This window comes from Calypte anna, chromosome 4B (genome assembly GCF_003957555.1).
Source record: "Calypte anna isolate BGI_N300 chromosome 4B, bCalAnn1_v1.p, whole genome shotgun sequence".
Lineage (NCBI taxonomy): Eukaryota > Metazoa > Chordata > Aves > Apodiformes > Trochilidae > Calypte > Calypte anna.
The window spans coordinates 21,372,067-21,397,181 of NC_044249.1; the positions used below are offsets into that span (position 1 = coordinate 21,372,067).

Genomic DNA, 25,115 nt, shown 5'->3' on the forward strand with positions numbered 1-25,115 from the left:
CTCTGCTAGAGATGTGATACAATTCTCTGTTTGTCTGGAAAGTGTAAGGGGGTACCACATCTCAGTTCAAAGCATACTTTTCCTCTTAAAACTCTTGTACATAAAAATTGCCTCTATTCATACGAAACAATTTGCTTCACACAAACAGACCTCTGGGCCATCTAATGTCACATTTTGTATCTGAAAAGTACATGACAAAACCTTGCAACATGCAGAAATAATTCACTGCCAGAAGAACATTCTTCTAACCTCTGGTATTTTTCCTTCTTTCAGTGTTTGGACCATAGAAAATTTAGCTGTGCTTGTCCTAAGCATTTTTTAGTTCTTTTCAGAACAATGACAAATTCTCACCCAAACAGGTCTGTACAAAGACACTTGAAAAGAAAAAAAAAAAGCTCTGAGTGTTGTTTTTTTGGTTTTTTTTTAAAATCCTGTCATAAAAGACAAAGGCGTGCTTGCACTCCTAGCTTCTCAGCACTTATTAATGCTTTATTATATTTTTAATTTTGACATTCTCCTTTTACCCATGCCTTTAATCACCAGTTATTTATTGCTCAGTTCCCCAACCCATAGCTTCAGCATTTTTCTCCAAATAAGATTAAGATACTGACTTATATAAAAGCATCTACATACTTTCCAGCTTGTTCACAACTTCATACTTTGGAGTTCTTTTGAATTTCATTCTTTTGAGTTCTTTTAGATTTCATTTTTTTGGTCTCCCTTGACACGACCAAGAAAGAGGTGGCTTAATTCCAGCAGCAAAACAGAGCACTACAGCCTAAATAGCCACAAGAAAAGTGCAGCATCCTTTTGACAACTGCTTTTAAGTCATTACAAACACAAAAAAACCTCCTACATTGCTGCAGTTCACCTGGGAAGAGAGCAGGGAAAGAGCAGAAAGTCCCACACTGCAGTAACTCCAATTTGAAGTCCAATTGTGACTTGAAAATTATCTCAGCTGTCAATTCTCTACCCAAGTTCAGGCAGAGCTTATAGCCTGCCTAAAAATAAAGATTATCTGAGTGATAAAAAGTAAAAAAATAAAGATTATCTGACTGAAATGATCTGGTTTTATATAAACACACACCCCATGGACTGGTCTTACTGTTGTAAATCAGCCAGAGAACTCTTAAGCATCACTGTAAGGATGCTGTAGCTGAAGTTTCTTCTGCTCTTGGAACTTAAATAACTTATTTGATGCTAAGTCAGGAACCCATTTACACCAACAGCTGCTCTGAATTCCAAATCTGACAAGCAGGATGATGTATTTCAGAGTCAGGATATAAAAGGGAATGTACAGGTAAGAAACAGTTCTTTTGCAAGTGAGGTTTTTTTGTTTGCTGCTCTGTCACATGAACCCTGCCAGGATCCTCCACACTGCATGAAGAAGAGGAAAATGAGGTAATTAAATGATCTTTCCCTTTCAAAAACAGAAGAGGGGAGAGGTCCATTTCCTCATGCTTCCCCAAAAGAGGAAATAAGGCAAATCTAATCCATTTTGCTCCTAGATTAACAACAACAAACAGCCAAAGATAAGCAGTTCAACTCACGGTCTTAGGAAACTCATCCTACAGATGAGGGTAACCAGAATGCACCATCCTACCAAGTCTCACATCTTTAGAAGGCACCACTGGTGTTTAAAAATGTTGGCAGAGACACTGCCTGTTCTATACTGATGGTTCTGACCCCAGGTCTCCATCCTGATCCTTTTCCTTCAAGCATTTGCAGTGTATTTGTTTGGCCAGGTGACTCAACTTCTTGTTCTGGGTAATCCAAAGTCAGGAAAAGTGGCACATACCTTGTGAACACTGGTCCAAAAACTTGGGAAACAGAAGCCTAAAAAAAAACAACCAATAATCAGAGGTTTGTGTTGAAGAATGGATATTATTAAATAAAGCACCTACATTCATTTAGACACCCTCAGCTAAAGTCTTACTCTTCAAACCATTTAATGCTTCCTTTTCTCAATCCATGGAACATTCCTCCAGGTTATGTCTGTCAGGGGTTCTTCCCCAGAAGTTAGTTTTGTAGATTATTTTAATACTTTAAGGGATGTAAGAGCTAATTCCCACTACACAATCTATTCTGTATTCTAGGAAAACAGAAAGGCTTCAAGATTACTTCAAGCCCCATTTAAGCAATCAGAATTTTAGGTTTACCCTAAAAATCTGGGCCCCCCAAACATGGTGAGGTCTTCATGGAAAGACTGCAGGAACATAATGCTTTCTGTACATCCTGTACCAACTTCTGCCATTGTGTTGGACAAGCTACAATCATTTTTGTGAGCTTGATCATGTCCACAAAAGCTCCAGAGATCCTACTTGAACTCTTCCCCTCCAACTACCTCTCCCCTGCCATGGCTTCAATACAGGGCAGACCTTCAACCTGAGAGCTGCATCTCTCCAGTACTCAACTTTCAAAGACAAGAAATGGTTTTGGTTTTCCTAACAGCAGAACTTTCAAGTCAGACATTAAAAAAAATAAAAATAATAATTTAAAAAATGATTAAAAATAATAATAAAAAAATCACTCTTCTCCATTCACACAGGGAAACTGCCAAAAATTCTCAACTTAAAGATTTTTTTCAGTGGCAGTGCATGGCTTCTTGGTAAGTTCTTATCAGGAGAAACTTCAAAGAGAGACACAAATAGTCCAGAGCAGAGCTAAGCCTCTTCCTTCAATTGCTCCTGCAGTTCAGGACCCAAACAATGTTAGCAAAGGACTGCAGGCAACTGCTGCTATAAATACTGCTCAGTACCATGACCAGGAACACATTAAGTTTAAAAAAAAAAAACCCAACAAAACAACTAGGAATGGAACTTGTTCTTTCCCTAAGTACAGGAAAGACAAGTTGAAGCAGCACTCCACCATCTGCTCACCAAGATTTTATGGAGTCTTTATTATTTATTGACAAGCTTTGTCATGGAGACAAGAAGCAGCAGGAAGGTAACATCTTCTTACTGAGTACTGCAAAGCACAAGCAGCATGTTGGTGTTTTAAAAATAGCTGGGAAATTTAAGGAATGATTGGGCAGTTCACCTCTAAGCTATGATGCAGTTTCATCACAAAGAGCAGTGCTACAAACTCTGAAAGTTATTATCATAACAATAATTATCATAATTTCTTAGCATAAACAGCTCCATGTTTGCTGAGGTGTGGAGCACTCACATATACAGCAACCATACCACAGTATTTTAAAATGTCAGCAACTTGGCTTTGCTGCTGTTTCCTCCCCACCCTGCTTCTGCTGTAACCCAGGATATCAGATTTTAATTCTTGCAAAGCTTTGGCTTCCGTGCTTTGTCGTTCTCTTCAACTAACTCTGGGCTTGCTTCCCATGAGTTCTGTATTTAAAACCCCTAAGGTCTTTCTTTAACACCCAAAAGCAGTGGCACAATCAATAACCCCACCTGAGATGCACGTCTTGATTTTTAGTTCTGCTTATGAAAAGTTGGTAAGAAGATAAATGATTAAAAAAGCAGAAAAAAGGGAAAGATCACTGTCCAGATTTTACAAGGTCCTGGGCCAGAGTATATGTATTTAAGCATTGTATTTAGATATATATACACAATATATACTTATAATACATACTTATATATATAATATATATGTACTTATATACTTAAACATTAAGTATTTGTTTGTACTTCCACAAGCTCAGCTTTTATCAGTATTCCATATAATTATATATACCAAGCATCATCACTAGAAACCAAACAGCCCTTAGCACTTCAAGGTTCATCCAAAATAATTACCTAGCAGCTTGATGAGTTTTAAGACAGCTCAATAGCATTTAACTACCCCAGAGCTCTAATTGTAAAGAGATATTATAAATTTACACCTCGATTTTCAAACTAGCTAAAAGATTTTCAAGCATACCTGTGTTCCATATAGCAACTCAGGGGCTCTACACAAGTATTAACTGCTCCAATGATGAAAGAAGACTTGACATCTGGGTCAGGATGAGTCTGCAGAGCCTGTACAACATCAATAACATCAGTATACCTGTAAGAAAACAGAAGGAAATAAGAGTTTCAGGGAAACAGAATGACACATTTCAGCATCAAGTAACTCAATTGCTGGCAAGAAAGTTGGATCCCTACAAAAGGCAACCAAAATTCTTACAAAGCTGTTCAAACCTTGACATAACCACTTATTAAGCAGAGTGCAAGTAACATTGGTAATAAATTATTTGCAGCTACAGAGAAAAGCAGCATAAGCTTTGCACTGAACAACTGAAAAGCTTTCTGGAAGCACAAAAATAAATACAAGCATTTTAGGCAAAGCATCTTAAGCACAAATTTAAGCAAAGAAAATAATCTAACTCCTTTGACTTTTATCAGGCATTCCAATTTAAGCATTCTTCTGTAACTAACACTTCCATTTTTTTATCAGCACTCCACACAATGCTGCATTATACTCCTTTACAATAGCAAAGTTGAAGTGAACCTGAGTTTTTATTGGAGATGTTGATTTCTCAGCCAGTTAAAATTTCTTGCAGAACTCGACTGTCAGTTAGCAAGGTAATGGATTATTTAGAGAACTTCTGCTACTTTAGAGCTGTCTGTGCCAACCCAGAACTACCCAGAAAACTCAGAATTAGCCATTCCTGAAGCCCCTGTTATTTTGTACATCACTGGATTCTAAACTCCCCTGACTTGAAGAAAAAAAATACAATAATCTGACATTAACATGAAAAAAAGAAAAAAGAAAGAAAAGAGGGAAGAGGAGAGGGAAGAGGAGAGGGAAGAGGAGAGGGAAGAGGAGAGGGAAGAGGAGAGGGAAGAGGAGAGGGAAGAGGAGAGGGAAGAGGAGAGGGAAGAGGAGAGGCAAGAGGAGAGGCAAGAGGAGAGGCAAGAGGAGAGGCAAGAGGAGAGGCAAGAGGAGAGGCAAGAGGAGAGGCAAGAGGAGAGGCAAGAGGAGAGGCAAAGAGGAGAGGCAAGAGGAGAGGCAAGAGGAGAGGCAAGAGGAGAGGCAAGAGGAGAGGCAAGAGGAGAGGCAAGAGGAGAGGCAAGAGGAGAGGCAAGAGGAGAGAGAGGCAAGAGGAGAGAGAGGCAAGAGGAGAGGCAAGAGGAGAGGCAAGAGGAGAGGCAAGAGGAGAGGCAAGAGGAGAGGCAAGAGGAGAGGCAAGAGGAGAGGCAAGAGGAGAGGCAAGAGGAGAGGCAAGAGGAGAGGCAAGAGGAGAGGCAAGAGGAGAGGCAAGAGGAGAGGCAAGAGGAGAGGAAAGAAGAAGAAAGAAAAGCTTTTTAGAATTATCAGAACAGATCATAATGAAGAAAGTGCTAAGTGAAAAAGATGAACCTGGGAACCAAAAGCATTCCAGCCAGGTTATGTCAGCACCTCCCTGAAGCTGCCTTAGAACTCAGAACCTGCTTCTGACTCAGAAAAGAGAGGGCAAACATTCTGCAGCTGATGCTTGTGTCACCCATCAGATGGCAATGTCAGACACAGACAGCTCCATCTTCACTATTCCCCCACAAAATCCTGGCACCCATTCAAAACCTGTTCATCAGTTTGACTTCCATCTCTCCTGCTGTCTGGAATGAAATGTCTATTTCTGCCAGCAAGGGGTCAGAATTCTTCTGAGCCCTTCATTCTCAACTTGAGACTCACACCAGAGAAGAAATGTTGAGCAAAAGCTGCCCCAGTGTTTATTTGGATACCAGCTCACACCCATGACATATTGCTTCTCTTTCTTCAGATCTTTCATCACAGTTGGGACTTGGAAAGTTTGCATCACATTTTTTGGAGCTAATGCTGTTGAATCCAAGCAAGGGCTACCAGAAATGCACAGACAAAGGAAGCATCTGTGCACACAAAGGAGTTAAACACTTAGGGGAAAAAGCAAAGTTTAATTCTTCTCTAGTGCAGTCGTTCTCTGTTTAAAAAATTCAGTAAGAGTCACCCAGGAGCTTAGGCTTTTAAGATTCTATTTGAAGAAAAAAATATTGCCAACTGACTGGACCATTTAATTATGGAAATGATGTATTTATTTATTAAAGAGTCCCCAAAGACTCCTTCTCTTTCAAAAGCTGAAGGTGAGCACTTCAGAGAGAGAATTATTAGTCTTTATGCCATAGCATATGCTTCCTAAAATTCATTTTTATGCTGAATCCATTTAAAATAAAATTTACCAAAATGCCCTCAGTCACCTCGTGCCCTGAGATCAATAGATATTCTGCTGAAAGAATAAGGTGGTGCCTCACCCCTGATCTTCATCAAAACAATTCCAACATTTTAGCCAAATTTCAGAGAAAATGATAGAGGAAAAGCAGGCAAGAACTCATTTAATTTGCTTTGCTGCACTCTGGAAAGACTTGTGCATGTATTCCATGGGGTTTTGTTATCAGTGAATAACAAGTCTGTTGGGAAAAAGTAGAAATAATTCATTTGTGTACTAACAGGGACTACAACACAATGCTCCCTTAATAAATTATTAATATATTAATAATTTTATATATATTAATATTAATATATCAATATATATAATAAATATATTAATAAATATTAAAATAATGCTATGGCAGGTGGTATTCACAAATATCCACTTGCAGCACCATCTCAGGCTGTCTCCATCCCATTGCCCTCATCTAGATCCATGGCTTTCAAGCCAGAAAATGAGTTCTTTCAGTTTGCCACTGGAAAAGCAAGGCTGAAGGAGACACCTCAGTATGTTTGTGAAGAAGTTTCATCAGCTTTTGAAATACAAGTGCCTCCTATCCAGGAATAAAACAAGAAAACAAAGAAAAAACCCAGGCCCAAATAGAAAACCATGCAGCTGCACCAATAAATCAAGTGGCATTTAGCATCAGTCTAAGATGCCACAGGGAAGGGGAAGAAAACTTCTTAAAAGTATCAAAAAAAAAAATCCTGGTCAATCTCCTGAAAAGGGAAGATGAGCCAAAGGCAGTCTGTCTTTTTTTTTGACTGCAGGAAGACCTTGGATACCACTCTTTCCATGGAGCAACACAGAAAATGAACATAAATGTCTGTGAAACTACATGAAGAGAGGACCACACTTGAGCCCAGAAATAAGACAACAATCAGCTGCTGGGAAAGTTTATAAATGCCACAGAATCAGGTAGAAAACAAACAAAAAAAACCCCAAGAGTTTTTCAGAGATTTACCCTTGCAAGACCACCAAGAGCCTCTTGTTCTTTTGAGCATAAGAGGATTGCTGGACGTGGGGGTTTTGCTGAGCCTCCAGGACACTGGAGAGGTAACGCTGGAAAGGAGCTGCACTGAAACACTCTGGGCTGTCCATGGTTTGTCGATAAACCATCCAGCTGAGAACCAAAAAACAGAGAGAGAAGTTAGTGGTCTGTGACATAATAGTCCTGGTTTCTTTTTATTTGGAACCTAGAGACCCAAAATAAATTCTGATAACCATTAGGTGCCACGCGTCACACCACAGGGGAAAGAGGAACTTCCTTGGCTTGCAGACAGCTCCAGGATGAGCACATTCTTGGCATTATTGTAGCAAAAGGTTTTGGAGGGCTTTGTTATTTCATAAAAATGCTCAACAGCTCCTCCAGAGCACATCAGATGAGTAATTCTCATCTTTGTTAGTGATGTGGTAAAGGAAAATTGGAGGAATCCAACTCAAGGTTCTGGGCACGAAAATATTTCACTGCAAAAATGGGGCATTTGCAGAAAAAGATGGTAAAATGCATCAGCCCAAAACGTTGAAAAGTCACCTCACTTGTTTGCCCTCAACACAAAGCCACAAAACTGTTCTGAATCAAGTTGCCAATATCAAGACACCGATTTCCAAAGCAATAAAAAAAAAAAAAAATCAACAGCCCAGAACACCACTAAGATTAAATGCTAAGTTTTAAAAGGTGATTTTCATCTTAAGATTAAAAAGGTGTTTGGCTGTAAGATTTAAAAGAATAGAATTTCTCCCTTTGAATTTCAAGAAGTTACATCAACACAGAGGATGCCCAAGTCCTACAGCAGGTTTCTCTTATTGCCATGCCCAGAGTGCATCTCCTGCTATTGTAAAACAGAAATCAGCTGAGATTAAAAAACAATCCTGCAAGCAAGGACTGTTTGTATAAGTCTCTCAATCTTTTTTTTTTTTTTCTTTTACCAAAGAAAAATACATTTTGGACTCAGTACAAGTTAATAAATGGAAGCTCTTCACCTGTTTCCTTTAAGTTTTGACCACTTTCATACTTGCTTATGGCAGGATTTATTTGGCCCTTCTAGGATTATTTTGTAGCATCAGTGATAGTTCCATAGATACCTCATAGGATCTACAGTCACACCTAGAGTGTTCTTAATAAGAAATTTCCTTTCCTATTTTTCCCTATCAAAAAGCTAAGGGTTAATCTAGCTGACATAACACAGTTCAGAGACCTATCTGAATTAATACCACCTACCCTGAAGTCTATATATAACTTGTTAAAATGCTTTATGATACTGAATTTATTCTTATAACACATTTGTTTACAAATTAGAAACTGGGAGATATATATATAAAAAAGTATATAAATATATGTATATTTATGTTTTTAAATTAATTGCAATACTGATAGTTTAATTTCCTTCAGGGTGAGTGGTTCTTTGGGGACCAGTATAACCAGTGCACTGTAAAACCAGAAGGGTACAAACCTTCCATGCTCCTTGTTAAATGCTACAAGAAAAGTGCAGAGATCACTGCAACGACATCCTGGGAGCCCAGTTATAATGGTGATAACCACCTAAAACACAGAGAACAGGTTAGAAGGGGAAAACTTGAAGATTAGAAAAGTTTCAACAACTACACACACAAAAAAAACCTTTTATCTTGGTAAGATCTGATTACAGTGGGACTGTAGTTGTATTTCTGCCACTACTCAGCTATGCTTCATTTAGGAAAGAGATGTTTTCTCCTGGTTTTCATCCCTTAAATGCAGTGAAAGGATGATAAATCCAGCAAACAGTATTCTCCAAACCTTTCCATCACAATCCAGGCTGCAGTGGAAAGGATTAATGCAAATGTCAAACACTGCAAGAGACACCAGACAGGTTCTGTTCCAGAACAAGGGTACATTCAAATATTCCCAAGAGTATTACAGCAAAATGGTTCTAAAAATGATGGTGTATGTCAAGCTGTCTCATCAAACAAGGAGCAAAGTTTCTGATTCTGAACCAAGCAAGCTCCACAGACAATTTTTTCCAGCAAATTGGGTAGGAAAGGGAAGAGGCTGCAGAGTAAAAGCTCTAACACAGGAATAGCAAAGTTTCTGCATAAAGCACCTCTGTTTCCAGCATGTCTACTTCTTGTGCTGTTTGGAGAGGGATCATAGCAAAGAAACACTGAGAAGAAGTCAGAGAATATCTCCAGAGGGTGTAAATAGAGTTCTACACTTTGTAAAGGAGGGGGCAAGAGAAGTAAGCAAATAAACTCTGGAAAAAACACAACTAAAATAACTCTGTGCTGCACTGAACTTCAGGAATTGTCACTCATCACACTGCATATCATCCTGCTACTAACAAATTACCTCTCCCAGTTTCTACATGGTATTTGAAGACAACCATTGCAGATTATTTGTATCCTAGCCTCAAAATCCCTTCTGGATGCTCACAGAAAATCAGTATTTCTGATAACAGAGCTAGAGAAAGGACTCAGAAAAATGAGAGGCACTCTGCCTGCATGTTCTACAGAATTCCATACAAAAAGTATCAAGAAGGTTTTTCTTATTTTTAAATACACAAAACCACTTCAGCTAACTTGAAAATCAGATTTTTAAAAGGTTTATTAATTACTACCTAAGCATCAGTACAGTCTCTCTGAACTAGATCCCAGGAAATGAGGCTGCCATGGCATTGCAAGGTTCAGAAAAAGCCTCTATTCCTCCTGCTCTGCCTTTCTTGCTTAGAGGAGATTTCAAATGCTGGGAAATTACAAGGAAATCTTTTCTCTGAAAATGTTATTTAAAGCACACCTGAAGTCTGACACTTGTTGTTGCCCCTATAGAGAACTGAGTGTTCTACAGATAATATCAGCAAATGTTAAATATCATGTGCTACCTGTATACTATTTAAAGGACTTTCATGTTCCAGAGAACAATTCAGTTAAATTATTCAGCAATTCACAGAAAAAAAAACCAAAAACAAACCCACAAACTACTGCTTTAGGGCTAACCCTGGACATTAGAGAAAACCATTCCCTTGAAGATCTATGCCTCATTTTCTGTCTCCATTTTATCAGGCTGGAGGGTCATTATCACTTCCAAAAGACTGTTTAAATGAAAAAAAATGTAAGCAAACTAATCAGAAAACCAGGGCAGAGGGATTTATGCCACGAAAAAGACTTGAGGCAAGTTCAGTGTCAATGGGAGGTACTGGAGAAGGAGGCAGCGCATGGGTCAGCATCCAGCAATACTTCACTGCATTGCCTGCAGCAGAACTAAATATTTGCTAAATATTCTATAAAAGGGACAAGTCTACCTGGACTTCAGCAAAGTGACACCGTATCCCACAGCATCCTCCTGAAAAAGCTGTCAGCCCACAGCTTGGACAGGAGCACCCTGTGCTGGGTTAGGAACTGGCTGGAACGGGCCCAGAGAGTGGTGCTGAACGGGGCTGCATCAAAATGGCGGCTGTGGTGTCCCCCAGGGATCAGTGTTGGGCCCAGTTCTGTTCAATATCTTTATTGATGATTTAGATGAGGGGGTTGAGTCCATCATCAGCAAGTTTGCAGATGACACTAAGATGGGGGGAGTGTGGATCAGCTGGAAGGCAGGAGGGCTCTGCAGAGGGACCTGGACAGCCTGGAGAGTTGGGCTGATCCCAACGGGATGAGGTTCAACATTCCAAGTGCCGGGTCCTGCACTTTGGCCACAACAACCCCATGGGGAGCTCCAGGCTGGGCACAGAGTGGCAGAAAGGGACCTGGGAGTCTGGATTGCCAGGAAGCTGACGAGGAGGCAGCAGTGTGCCCAGGTGGCCAAGAAGGCCAATGGCATCCTGGGCTGGCTCAGGAACAGCGTGGCCAGCAGGTCCAGGGAAGGGATTCTGCCCCTGTGCTCAGCCCTGGGGAGGCCACAGCTTGAGTCCTGTGTCCAGTTCTGGGCCCCTCAGCCCCTCAGGAAGGAGCTTGAGGTGCTGGAGCAGGTGCAGAGAAGAGCAAGGAGGCTGTGAAGGGATCCAGCAGAATTGCTGTGAGGAAGGGCTGAGGGAGCTGGGGGTGTTGAGGCTGGAGAAGAGGAGGCTCAGGGGAGACCTCATCACTCTCTGCAACTCCCTGAAAGGAGGTTGGAGCTAGGGGGGGGTTGGGCTCTTTTCCCAGGCAACTCTCAGCAAGACAAGAGGGCAGGGTCTCAAGTTGTGCCAGGGGAGGTTTAGGTTGGAGATGAGAAAGAATTTCTTTCTGGAGAGGGTGATCAGGCATTGGAATGGGCTGCCCAGGGAAGTAGTGGATTCTCCGTGTCTGGAGATCTTTCCAAAGAGCCTGGATGTGGCACTGAGTGCCATGGGCTGGGAACTGCAGTGGGAGTGGATCAAGGGTTGGACTTGATGATCTCTGAGCTCCCTTCCAACCCAGCCCATTCTAGGATTCTATGACAAGGAAGTAGTGTTGGGGCTGCTTTCTTACCTTATCACTTTCTGCTTTGCTCTCAGTAATTATGTCTGACTGTTGCAATAAAACAGGGAGATGTGCTCTCATTACTGGCTCAGGACTGATGCTGCTGACAGTAAAATGTTGCACAAACCTTTCAGAAAAAAAAGATTTCCTTACAATCAGGACCAAAAGGCTTCATTCATATAAATTGTAACAAGGTAAAAACAGAGGTTTCCTAGAGAGGAAATAATGAATCTCAGAATAAAAAGATTCAGTGTAAAGACAGCTAATAAATAAGCCATTTTTAGATGATCACTGCATATGTGAAAATATTTTTGTATTATTTCTGACAAAACTGATCCCTTGAAATCAAAAATCATTCCTCACCTCTCCAGTTCTGGAAGGGCAGCAGATATTTTCAGCTCCCTGCATCTTTCCCCAGAAGGAAAAGACAAGGCATTAAACAGCTTCTGAGCCCTGGAATGCCTAAAAGAAGCAAATTAATGATTTGGTTAAAGGAGAAACCTTGAAATTTATCTTTTAAACCAGATGGATACGTAGTAAATACTACAAAAATAAAACAAAGTGGGTGATGCATTAGGACCTAAAAATTCCTTTCTGAACTATTATCTACATCTTCAAGACACAACAGGATTTTTCTGATTGCAGCAGACATTTAATCTGTAATTCCACAGGAATAAGTGGCAGGAACTTACAGTCTCTTTTGTTCCCCAGACAGGAATTCTTCCTGGACAAGCCTTAAAGATAATCCTGAGTTTGTTTGGTTTTTCCACGAACAGAAAACCTGGAAGAAACCAGAACCACACGTGAGTGACATTATTTTCCAAATTTAAGTTTCTTTAGGAATTGGCTTTGTCCACCTCAAAACATTCCCACATTTTAACTACCCAGTAAAGATTTTACAACACTGGTTTTGTTCCCCAAATTCAAAATCTGGAAGAGGTCACCACAAATCAGATTTTGTGAGCTTCTCTTTGGCTAAAGTGGAACTGATTTCAGAAGTAACTTCAGTAAATGGTCTAGTTTTGCCCCCATCTTCCTAGCTGGGGGGGAAAAAAAACAAAACAGGAAAAAAAATTTGCCCAAACTAAAGGCAACGTTCATATTTATCTTTTAATTCTAGCATATGCAAAGCATTTACTGTCTAATTACAGGAACAGAATATAAGTCTCCCCTCAGTAGGATCATAATTTTCAGGAGGGAAGATTGCAGCAATCATTTCTAGAAATTGAAGAACAACTCTGTTCCTTCACAAAAGCACAGGGAGCCCTTCATTCCTCCAGGGAACCCTGTTTTGGCTCGCAACCTATTGCTCTCGCCAAGTCCCATTAATATGAATGGTTCTCTGAACCTAGAAATCAGCTTCAGATGAATCACACACTCATTTTAAGTGTTTGGTATTTCCCTCCTTTTAATAAGTAAAGGCAAGAGCCATTGTCATTTTTCACAATAATTTGCTGCAAGACAAAACAAGTAAAAGGGGGAGACTGCTTTCCATGAACACCCCGGCATCCTAAATGCAGGGTACTGAGGTAAAAGCCATCAAAATAAATAAGATTTTTTATACTAAAACAATACTGCTTGTGAGGAAGGAGCCATGCAACTTTAAAAAAAAAAAAAGAAAACAAAACACTTCAAACCATGTAATAAAAGAAAAGGAAAATGCCTACAAGGGATGGAAGGACTGCAAGTGTCTTCTTTAGAAGGGAAAGGGGTAGGGATGAGATGGGAGCAGGTCAGACAGACAGAACTCAAAGGAAATAAGTCCTTTTTGTCAAATGTTTTTTAAAAGAGCTGCTGGAGCATTAGAGAAGATGAAGAAAACCAAAATGAATCAATACAACCCCAAAGCATGAGCAAATTTTCCTCCCCTACCAATTACAGCTGAGGACTTGAAAAGCACTGAGTCCCATCTACACAAATCTGCAAACCAGATCCCAGTTCTTGGTGATCAAAACCAAGCTTGCAAGTCACAAGTCTCAGTTACAAGGAATTTAACACACTCAGATCATTGTTGCTCCCTAATAATATGGGAATAATTCAAACATCATTCCAGTAAGCAAGACATCATGCCATGTGTTTGGAGAGGAGTCAATCTACTGCTTGTATTTTAGTGAATCTTTGTAACTAGGAGTCTGTAGAATGACTGTGACATTGATGCCTAGGCAAGATTTTGGAGGAAATCAGTAAATCCCTGAAGGTAAATACAAACAAAATCCAATTACACGTTTCCATGGCTTGCACAGTCAGGTAGACTGGATCTCATGAAGAGTTTTTGTTCATGAGGTCAGATCTTTCAGACCAAAAGATGTGTTTACTGGGACTGAAGCAGGACCAAAGGTGCAGAAACTGAAACTCAGTATAAAACTGGTCAAGAGAAAAGTATCTCAAAGGAGAAGCAGCATAAAGAGCACTGGGAAAAGGAGCACTGGGAAAAGAGCACTGGGAAAAGGAGCACTGGGAAAAGGAGCACTGGGAAAAGAGCACTGGGAAAAGGAGCCCTGGGAAAAGGAGCAGCAGGACATCCATCAGGACTGCTTAGGGAATACCCCACTGACATCTGTTGTGATGAATCTGGCATAACCTTAAGAGAATTAACAGCATTTTGGGGGAACTCAGTTGAAAAATGGTCAACTCAGCACTGAGCTGCTTCATAGGAAAACAGATCTAACTCAGTATGGAAGAAATAGAAAGGAAAACAGAAGGTAACTATAAAAGCAAGGATGAACAAAACAAAACAAAAAAAAGACTTCTGGAATCAGCTGGAGAATCAGTGGGTAGCAAAAGAGAAAGGATCTGAAGGAGTTACTCAAAAACCAACAGCAATCTATTAATTTAAGGCAGCAAAAAAAACCTAAAGAGAAACCAAAGGTACCTCTGAACATTTTCTGGAGAGAGAACTATTATAGCCTCTGTACAACAAATACCCTCATTTCAGCTGCTACACACAGACTGGAAATCTACAGACAAAAAAACCCCAAAAACCAGACCAAAAGAGAAGTAGTATGATGATCAGAGAAAAAGAAAACTTTTTCAGGAGCAGAGACTAAAAAGGATCTGGTTTTATTTTATCCAGCCAAACAAGCCAGAAAGAATAGGTCTGAAGTTTCTGATTACCTCAGGTGGTCTGCTGGTAGAGTAAAAAAGATAAAAAAAGCAAACCCCAAACCAGATATAAAAATAGAGCAAATAAAATAGGCTGAAAATTCAAAACCAACCAACCAACATATTCACAACCCCTCACACAGTGGAATCTGAACACTTGAGATAAAAGGAGGGGAAATTTTATGGTAACATTAATACTCCTAGTGGGGCATGTACTCACTGAGCTAGGTGGTCTTTTCCAGTCCAGTATTATGATGCCATACTCAAACTCTTGTGAAGCCCTAAAAATTCCAGGCTCATTTCCTCAAAAGTGCCATTGTTATAAAGTTTTGTTTATGAAAAAAGCCTCTGCATTACAATGCATGAAGCCAATCTGCTTAGAGAATAATACAATGCCATAAGGGGTACTTAAAGACTTTAACAAAACTTCCCTAAGGATCATGATCCAAAAGTGTCTGACCACAGAAAAAAAACACAATAGAACCTCTGCCACCACATACAATTGCTGTAGCCAATTATACGCCAGTGCTACATTTAAAATGCAACTACTAGAAAACAAGCTTTTGGAGCACTCACTGCCTTCAGAAAGCACATGGTGAGCATTAAATTTAATAAGCAACATGATCACTAGAAATAAAAACATAAGTTAAAAGTTTCTCACACATGCAAGTTCTTAAGATCAGGAGCAGCCATGCCCCTGGGAAGGTCCACATGGCAGGGAAAAGTCTCTGATAACCTCAAGCCTGCAAGGCTGATGCCAAAGGACACAGAGACTCCAAAAGTTCTGCTTGGTCTCCAGATCCATCTCCTGCTCCAAAGCTGGATGGTTGCTGGCAGAGCAGAACAGGGCAGCCATCACTTTGTCCTCCAAAGTTTTCAAAGTCTTCAAAGGTAGAGAAATTCACTGTCTGGGTGACACTGGTTCCAGAGACTGCACCAACCTCCCACTAACACTGAATCTTCAAACCAGGTGCTTGAAGTCAGAAATAGTCAGAAATTTCAGACCTATTCTTTCTGGTTTTGGCTGGATAAAATAAAATAAAAAAACCCACCCCTTGTTAGGCTCTCTGACAGTGTTCAAAGTTATCTGTGTCAGTCCTTCCTACTGCAGCACCCTGATTTTAGATAAATTTGATAATCAGCTTCAAAAAAAAATCACATCAGGTGTCTCTTAATACTCTCCATGAATCTCAGCCAGCTTCCCAGAGGATAATTTCAATTTATTTCCTAACTGGTTTGCTCCCTCAATATCAGCTGCCCCTTCTCCTTTCTAAAGTGTGCTTATTCATCAGGATATAGGAAAAGGTTTTGCTTGTGAAGACTGAAAACCTTTGAACATCAACATTTTCTGTATTAACTTATCAGGTGACAAGCTTTAGGGGCTCAACTAATAGAAGAAACAAACACCTTTCCAAGTTTCATTAGTTAAGACAAACATCAAATTCATCCATGTCTCCACCTGAAACATGAAAAATAATTGTGTTGTTTTCCTCCCACCCAAACCTATCTTTTTTTTTTTTTTTTACTTTACCTGTGAATAAAAAGCTTTATAAATCTTTGTTTTGGGGAAAAGTGCAAGCATGAGAAAGTTGTCTCGGGACTGGAATTCAATTGGTAGGTGAGCAAGCAAGGAACTTTTGAAGTCTATGAAGAGAGCAGCAACAATACTGCTTGAATCCTGGAAAAGAAAGAAAACAGGACAAATTATAATTAAAAGCTATTGAAAGTTGGGGAGGAAAAAGGCTTAATACATTAAATAGCAGAGAACAGAACTTCTCCAGTCATAGCTGGGAACACATCTGAACACTGAGTAACCTGCACAGCACAGGGATGGAGCAGAAGGATCCACTGCAGCCTTACAGTGCTCCTCAGTTTGTACTCTGGAACTCTTAGAGATACCATAAGCTCTGAAGAAAACAACTGAAATTGTTCCAAGCATCTAAGCTTTGTCTTGTCTGGAAAAGAAAAGCTTGAATTTTAGTTTCTAGCTTTTCCTTCTACCAAAAACCAGACCAAACTCTTCACAACAAAGCCACTTTCATCTCCACCCACACATCTCTGGCACAGACATCCTGGAAAAGTGAATTAAAAAGATTTCAAGGATGGCCTGGTGCTATTGCTGACTTTTTTTTCTCTAATGCTTGTGAGTTTCTGACCTGAAAGGAACCATGCTGAGATGAGCTACATCCATCAGTTCTGTGATTTAAAGTGCAGGTCAGCTACACATGGGAAGTGTTCTGTTTCTCTAAGGTTGTTTAATGAGCAGAAATTCTCTTCAATCTATTGCTCCTTCACCTGACCTGTGTCTTCACCCACAGGAATCTGAAACCCTCATCATCAGTGTCCCTCAGAAGTACTGACATCAGGCTGTCCCATTTTTGTTCTAATAAAACAGCAGTGACCCTCAGCTTTCTGAATTTCAAGAGAGGCATTTGTGTACAACCTTGCTGAAGTGGTTTATGGTCAAGCTTTGGCTGGAAAACTCTTTTCACACCAAAGTATTAGAAAAAACAGTAGAATGCAGCAGCATGAAACATCCTTGGAAAATGGGATTCCCCTATTTTGGGTTCACATCAGAAATTGAGTAGCAGCCAATTGCCTTTGAACAGAACTGTGCAAAGAACTCCACTTAATTTTTGATAAGAAAAAGCCCAGCTTGGCAAACACTTGGGGAAGAACCAGTATCAATGCAGATATTTGAAGGAAAATCTCTACTCTTGGCTGATATAACATTAATCCTCTTGATGCCATTGAAGTTACTAAAGAACAAAGAAAAATATTCTCCTGGGAGAGAACAAGTTTTCTCAGGAAAAAATGGCTTTTGGAACCCTTAGGTAGTGGATTCTCCAGGATGCCATGTAGATTTCAGCAGAAACAACTAAAAGGCCAAGTCACACATGCTGCAATCTCCATGTGAGATGCCCAACAGAATGTGCTCCTCCTCCTGGAAAATGTTTAGGGTTCCACAAATTGGAAAAAGCTGGGAAGCAGCAGCAATAAATCCCCAATGACCTAACGTTAAAAAGAAGCCACTTCCATATTTTACAAGATATGAATGTTGTGAAATCCAAGTATTACTTAATAATATTTGCTCACTTGACTGACTGATGGCCAAAACCAATGCTTGATGCAGGTCCTTACAAAATGAAACACTTGCTCTGAAGTAAGAACCTAAAGTAAAGATTCCTTGAGACAGTTTATTGACACTGAACAGCTACAGAAGAAAAAGAAAGAAATCTGGGAGTATGGAGTGGGGGAATAGTGGAACCTGTTGGTTTTTTTTTTACTCCCAGTGGGGTTCTAAGTCAAACTTGTGCTGCCTTAGGAGATGGGAGATTTATGTCTGGGGTCTGGGTTCTGCTTTAGATTTTCATGGTACAGTTTTGTGAGGAATCTGTCCTGTCCTCCACACACTCACTATCTGTGAGCTTCAAAGACTTCAGGAGCTGAGGTGTCACTAAGGGACCAGTTTCTCAGAACAGAAAAACCACGTTTTCAAGGCAGGAGTGCAGACGTTTTCAAGTTAAAAAGCGAAGGATTTAGCACAGTGCTAGAGCTGCTCTGCATCACTTAAATCTTTGGCTCCTTTATTTTAATCCGAGCATTAAATTATCCTTTCTTTCCCATCAATATTGTTGCACTATCAGAAAAAGCCTACTAACAATTACCCTTCTCCTCCTGTCACTTCTTAACATTTTAAGCTCTCCACCCTTGTATTATGCCAAGTCAGTTAACAATAAAAATGCTCTCTGTCAAGGTTTAGCTTTACACAAAAATCTGGCATCAGCTCAAGAATGATAGCCAGGCCCCATAAATAGCTCATTTTATGAAAGTGAGTGTCTTGAAGCAAACAATAGAAGGAAGGTCAGTGTTAAAATAGCTCCTGAAAGTAGCAAGGGGCAATCAATATGACATAGAAGAAAAGGCAGCTAAGGTAAGATTCTCTTCACTGCTGTGTTTTCATCTCAATGGAATCACACACTTTCATTGTATTTGACTGGTTTCCTCTATTACATGATGAAATCACAGCAACACAATGCTTTCTGGGGGTCACCAAACAAATGGGGAATACCACACCTGAAGAGAATAGGAAGCAAAGGAAACAGATCATTTTCTTTTCCAGTGCTTAGGAAACAATAACCAACCAAAATAACTCCTTTTCCATCCTGATGGATATTGGCAAAAATTATATTGATCCAGAGCATGTCTTAAAGAGGAAAAAATTAGCTGAGTTGCCAGCATTAACCTGCCAATTCCCACTTGAGCCAGGGACCAAACTAATAGCTTGGTAAACTGGCCAAAAGAAATGATCTCAGTCACAGGAATGGCAAAATGTCTACACCTAAAAGTCTTTTAATGCAATTACTCCAAATATTTGTAGTTGCTTGCCCCTTGCCCTTCCTTCTCAGCTTGGCAGAGTTGAACCAGTCACTCCCTACACCCTGTCAGCTATGAAATGCTCCAGGACAGCAGACAGACACTGCTCGTGACCTCTCCAGAGATAATTAGTCACTGCCATCAACATCTGACTGAAAGCCAAACATATTTTGAATAGAAGAGAGCATTTCACCCTCCAGTACACCAAATGACTTCACAGTGCCTTCAACTCTTCCCTCTCCATCACTTATGCCCGTTCAATGTTCATAGAATCATAGAATCATAGAATTGGCTGGGTTGGAAGGGACCTCAGAGATCATCGAGTCCAACCCTTGAACCACCGTTGCGGTTGCTAGACCATGGCACTGAGTGCCACATCCAGGCTCTTTTTAAATATCTCCAGGGACGGAGAATCCACCACTTCAGTGGGCAGCCCATTCCAATGACGGATCACTCTTTCCGTAAAGAAATTCTTTCTAATATCTAACCTAAACTTCCCCTGGCACAACTTAAGTCCATGCCCTCTTGTCTTGTTGAAAGTCGTTTGGTAAAAGAGCCCAACCCCCACCTCGCTACAGCCTCCTTTCAGGGAGTTGTAGAGAGCGATGAGGTCTCCCCTGAGCCGCCTCTTCTTTAGGCTGAACAACCCCAGTTCTCTCAGCCTCTCCTCGTAGGGTCTATGCTCGAGTCCCTTCACCAGCCTGGTTGCCCTCCTTTGGACCTGCTCCAGGACCTCGATATCCTTCCTGAACTGGGGGGCCCAGAACTGGACACAGTACTCAAGGTGTGGCCTCATGAGGGCTGAGTTCTATGAGTGTTCTATGAGTGCTCTGCTATTTTTCTTTGAATAAAAAGCTATTTCCCACACTATTAATACCACATTGATAACTCAGTCTAATGCAAAATTCTCTCCTCCTTCCAGTTTAGCTAATCAGTAATTGGTTAAGATAACCAGTACCAAAAGTGTATGAGTTATATGGGAATGAGTTTCACACATAAAACTCATAAAACTGCAACTGAGAGTCAAACTTTGTGCTAGTACCCTACAGGAGGGCTGTAAGAAGTGATTTAAAAGTTCATGCCAGTAGAAATATACAAATTGCTCACCCCATCATAGAGAGAAATGGAACTCATGTGGTTCTTTGAAATGGAAATGCTGCCATGGTGGGGATCAGCAAAGAGAATGCCATCTGAAAAGAAGTACAATTTGCCTGCAATTTGGAAGAAAAAAAAATATTATTAGGTATATGTGACAACTGCCTATTCTTGCAAAAAATAACCAACATGCAGTACAGTTGAGTATAGATTTGGGATGATCTTTACCAATACCACTATCAAGGGGAAGAAACACAACTATAATTCCATTTGACTTCATCTAATCCCCTGGAGCTCACTTATTGTTAGGATTTTGTGGCTTTTTTTCCACAAAATTTTCCATCATTTCACATTGCAAACTTCCAGAAAGGTAAAGCTGACAAAACAAGAACTGAAGACATCCAACCCAAAATGTAAATATTATAACACTATAAGAACTGCTCAGATTTTCAGCAAAATTTCAATATACCTCCATGTACTGTGCAAACAGCAAGAGAGGTGTAAGGCAACAGCCTTCCTTTCATTTCCTCTTCAAAACAAAGCTTAAAACAGAAAAAACCTGCAGGTTTGCATTGACTTTTGTGTCTAGGGACAACTATTACTGAGCTGGCAACCACCTAGTGACAGCCAGGAGAGACACAGCATCCACTCTTATCTCTGGTTGTCTTGTCATCTTACAAACACTTTGGTTCATAAACCTGCATGATGAGGGAAAGCAGCTGGAAAATGAGAAACAGCAGGCCTAGATGGCAGAAAGGAGAAAAAAAATAAAATAAAATTCCACCAAAGCACTAGCAACTGACATCAACATAAAGTTAACTTCCAAGAGGCAGAAGAAAGCCAGGAATAAATGACTAAGCAGGGGCTGCCAGCTGGACCTCTGCTACCAGTGCTGGACCAGGCATTAAAAAGCAGGATCACATCCCATAGAAAGAAGGCTGTGAGTCAGCAAAAGGGAAAGGTTAAATACTTCATTTACAGACCAAAAAAAAAAAAAAAAAAAAGCATTACTCAGTTATGCTTCAAGAAAAAGCAAAGCCAAGCAGCAAAGGAATTACAACTACAGTTAAACATGATGGCACATCCAGCTCCATCTAGCAAACCCTGCTCAGAGGAGCTAAGAAAGTAGCTAAGACATTAAGATGTTTTCCTTTAGAAATGGCAACTTAGAATAAGATCAAAGTTGTTCTGTGTGAAGGCTTTGTTTAATAAAGAGCTTGATTCAACATCAGATTTCAACAGTAACCTAAAAAAACACAGGCTCTGCTAATTACAAATGTAAATGGTTTACACTGAGCCTCCTAATTAACAAAAATGACATTGGAACAACAGCTACTGTTAGGTTGGGAAACACAACAATCCCAAATTCATGGCCCAAATTGACAGCAAGCAGAATGGAGACAAAGCCATATGTGATCATGTAGATGTGAAGGTTAAATCAGGTCCTTCTAGTGAGCAGTCAAGGAAAAAAAACCATAAAATACAACATTTGCTGTCAGATCTCCAAGAACATCCCACTTCACAGAGAATGGGAAATCAGAGATGTTAAGTAAAAGCCAGCCAAAAAGAGTTTTAATTAATCCTAACTAAAAGGGCTTCCTTTAATATGGAAGTCAGGGAATTCTATCACAAACAACTTGAGATGCTTGTGTGTTTTCCCTAAGTGATGGATCACCAAATTGAGTCTGCTTGGCCAGACTGGAAACAGTTAAGCTCATCCCACAAAAATCCCTCAGACAACAGTTGTCTTAGAACAAAAAAATAAAAGCTGAACAGTCTAAACTTTTTAAATGAACGTCAGTCATGGCTGGACACCTCTCTGCAGTGAGACAGAAGTGATGGAGAGAGGTGAGGACCTGTCTGACAGCACCTTTTACATCTCCTCTTGCCAGATGACATGGCTACAACCTCAGTAAAGCCCAAATTAGAGCACAGCAAACTGTCTGGCAGGGCAGGGAACAAGATCAAGTTGATTTTCACTTGACACCTAATGAAATATCTCACTGACTGAAGTGCTACATATCCCTTATGCCACCTACTTGTAACTCTCCATCTCAAGAGTCACCAAAACATTTTACTTCACAAATCTCTCCAAAAAAGGCAAAAAGTAAATTGCTCCATCAGGGGAGGCATGGCCAGTTCTCACAATGTCTAAATAAATAAATACATAAATACAGTTCACCATTCTCTAGTTATTTATTGAAAAAACATGTACCCACAGCACAGTATTGCAAAATAGCTGAATAAGTTATTCTGCCTTAACCTTCTTTAAAATCTGTTCAATTCAAGGAAAAATAAATTCTGCATCATGAAGGCTGCTGTTTGATTGCCTTATACATCATTATTTACCCACAACACTACATTGTGCAGCTACAAAAACAGCAAAGCCAAACATATTCCTCTAAAGGTCACCAAGCACTTTGATTATCAGTTATCTTGTGTTGTACCTCAGCACTGTGACAACAATTCCCTCTCTGTACAGTGGAATACAAAAATGTTGCGCCTTGAGCAGCAGCTGTAGGCTCAAGGAATCAGAATCCTAGAATGGGCTGGGTTGGAAGGGACCTCAGAGATCATCAAGTCCAACCCTTGATCCACTCCCACTGCAGTTCCCAGCCCATGGCACTCAGTGCCACATCCAGGCTCTTTGGAAAGATCTCCAGACACGGAGAATCCACTACTTCCCTGGGCAGCCCATTCCAATGCCTGATCACCCTCTCCAGAAAGAAATTCTTTCTCATCTCCAACCTAAACCTCCCCTGGCACAACTTGAGACCCTGCCCTCTTGTCTTGCTGAGAGTTGCCTGGGAAAAGAGCCCAACCCCCCCCTGGCTCCAACCTCCTTTCAGGGAGTTGCAGAGAGTGATGAGGTCTCCCCTGAGCCTCCTCTTCTCCAGCCTCAACACCCCCAGCTCCCTCAGCCCTTCCTCACAGCAATTCTGCTGGATCCCTTCACAGCCTCCTTGCTCTTCTCTGCACCTGCTCCAGCACCTCAAGCTCCTTCCTGAGGGACTTGCTGAGGGGCCCAGAACTGGACACAGGACTCAAGCTGTGGCCTCCCCAGGGCTGAGCACAGGGGCAGAATCCCTTCCCTGGACCTGCTGGCCACGCTGTTCCTGAGCCAGCCCAGGATGCCATTGGCCTTCTTGGCCACCTGGGCACACTGCTGGCTCCTCTTCAGCTTCCTGGCAATCCAGACTCCCAGGTCCCTTTCTGCCACTCTGTGCCCAGCCTGGAGCTCCCCATGGGGTTGTTGTGGCCAAAGTGCAGGACCCGGCACTTGGAATGTTGAACCTCATCCCCTTGGGATCAGCCCAACTCTCCAGTCTGTCCAGGTCCCTCTGCAGAGCCCTCCTGCCTTCCAGCTGAGAAAAAGCAAGGCACATAACCTCAAGGGAAACCCTGCTAAACACCAGAAAGCTGCTCAGCAGGAAAGGACCTGGTGGCTGTTGGTTGACAGCAGCTGAACTGAGTTGGTGTGTGCCCAGGTGGCCAAGGAGGCCACCAGCATCCTGGATTGTACCAGCAGTGCTGTGGCCAGCAGGAGCAGGGCAGGGAGCATCCCTGGGCTGGGCATTGCTGAGGCTACACCTCCAATCCTGGGCTCACTTTTGGGTCCATCAGGACCAGAAGGTCATTGAGGGGATGTCCAGAGAAGGGAATGGAGCTGGGGAAGGGGCTGGAGGACAAATCTGCCCAGGAGCAGCTGAGGGAGCTGGGGGAACTGAGCCAGGAGGGGTGACCTCAGGACTTGAAAAAACACAACTCACCTTCTGCTGGCATGGCCTGTGGGTTGCTGGAATAAATGTAGGCTCCATCACCTCCAGTGAGTAAAGTGCCCAGGAAAGATATGTCTTCCTAAACAGGAAAAAAAACCCAACAACATCACAGACTGCATCAAGGGCTGTGCCCCAGTCAAGAATATTTTCACGTGCTTTTGCTTCAAGAGAAAAGATTTTTTTTGTCTTAAACAGCATCTGTCAGGACATTTACAAGAGTTTTAGACTCCGTTGATACAGAAGAACCAGTGCAAGACAGAATGTCAAGAGGATAATTTTGAAAAACACTTCCCTCTGCTTTTGATTTTGCCAGCAGCTATGAAGTTCCAAGCTATTGTCACAACCACAAGGCAGAGCTTTTTGTTTTTAGGTTGTCAATCTGATGCACTAAAAGTATATTACAGGAAAATAAATCTATTTGTAATGAAGATTTCTGGTAACCACAAATGAAACCACAAATGTGAAACTCATGTGGTTTAAGATGTTCCCAGATCCCAAATTCTTTTCTTTTTCATAATGCTTCAAGTGTTTTCCTTTAGACATTTACCATGCTAATTTAGTTGAAAGAAAGTTGCATGTAGAGTGACATTGAGTTTGGGGTTGTTTTTTTTTGAAACATGAGCTCCATGGGCTGTACTTAGTGAGACTTCCATGAAAACATAGCTTTATTAGAACCCTTCTTGCTCTTGGGTTTTGTCGTTCTTTGAAATAAAGAAAACCTCAAACTTTTACACACAATGTATTATTTTTTTTTTCTAGATTGAAAGAGGGTAGAAAAGGCAAGCCTTTCGAAGAAGAGGAATAACAAACATAATAAAAACCAGTTTTACTACCAGCTGAGAGATTTTTTTCAATGTTGGCTCTGGAAAGCATAACTTAAGTTTACCCAAAGTGTTTCATTTTACCTTCAATATCAGCTGTGCTTTCTCAGAGAGTTTCACATCACTATCTTCAACCTGTAGCCAGAAACAGTTTCCAGTTGTATTGTTAGTAGATAAACCAAGGCAAAAAGCATGAAACAAGACTCCAGGCAAACAAAAACTGTATGTACCATGTACAGATAAATTTGGGAGAGTGGAGAGCATCAAAGACAGTTTTGTGCTCCTCACGACTGTTGCCAGGGGACTGAAAGAGTCCCTTGAAACACATGCAGGGAGATACACAGATTTTCAGAGACTAAATTGTTT

The 25,115-nt window shown here is 40.9% G+C and overlaps 1 protein-coding gene across 1 annotated transcript in view; it reads right to left on the reverse strand.

Moving 5' to 3' along the window:
- The window catches only part of C4BH20orf194 (chromosome 4B C20orf194 homolog), a 78,287-nt gene that overhangs the window by 13,904 nt on the left and 39,268 nt on the right, over window positions 1–25,115 (reverse strand). Inside the window, exons 19-29 of the mRNA XM_030450437.1 lie at window positions 24,834–24,884; window positions 23,920–24,007; window positions 20,162–20,265; window positions 16,209–16,355; window positions 12,268–12,356; window positions 11,939–12,037; window positions 11,585–11,702; window positions 8,617–8,705; window positions 7,128–7,286; window positions 3,880–4,005; window positions 1,799–1,836 (exon numbers count right to left, since the gene is read on the reverse strand). Of these exons, the coding sequence (XP_030306297.1) occupies window positions 1,799–1,836; window positions 3,880–4,005; window positions 7,128–7,286; window positions 8,617–8,705; window positions 11,585–11,702; window positions 11,939–12,037; window positions 12,268–12,356; window positions 16,209–16,355; window positions 20,162–20,265; window positions 23,920–24,007; window positions 24,834–24,884 (1,108 nt within the window). The remainder of the gene's footprint in view (window positions 1–1,798; window positions 1,837–3,879; window positions 4,006–7,127; window positions 7,287–8,616; window positions 8,706–11,584; window positions 11,703–11,938; window positions 12,038–12,267; window positions 12,357–16,208; window positions 16,356–20,161; window positions 20,266–23,919; window positions 24,008–24,833; window positions 24,885–25,115) is intronic.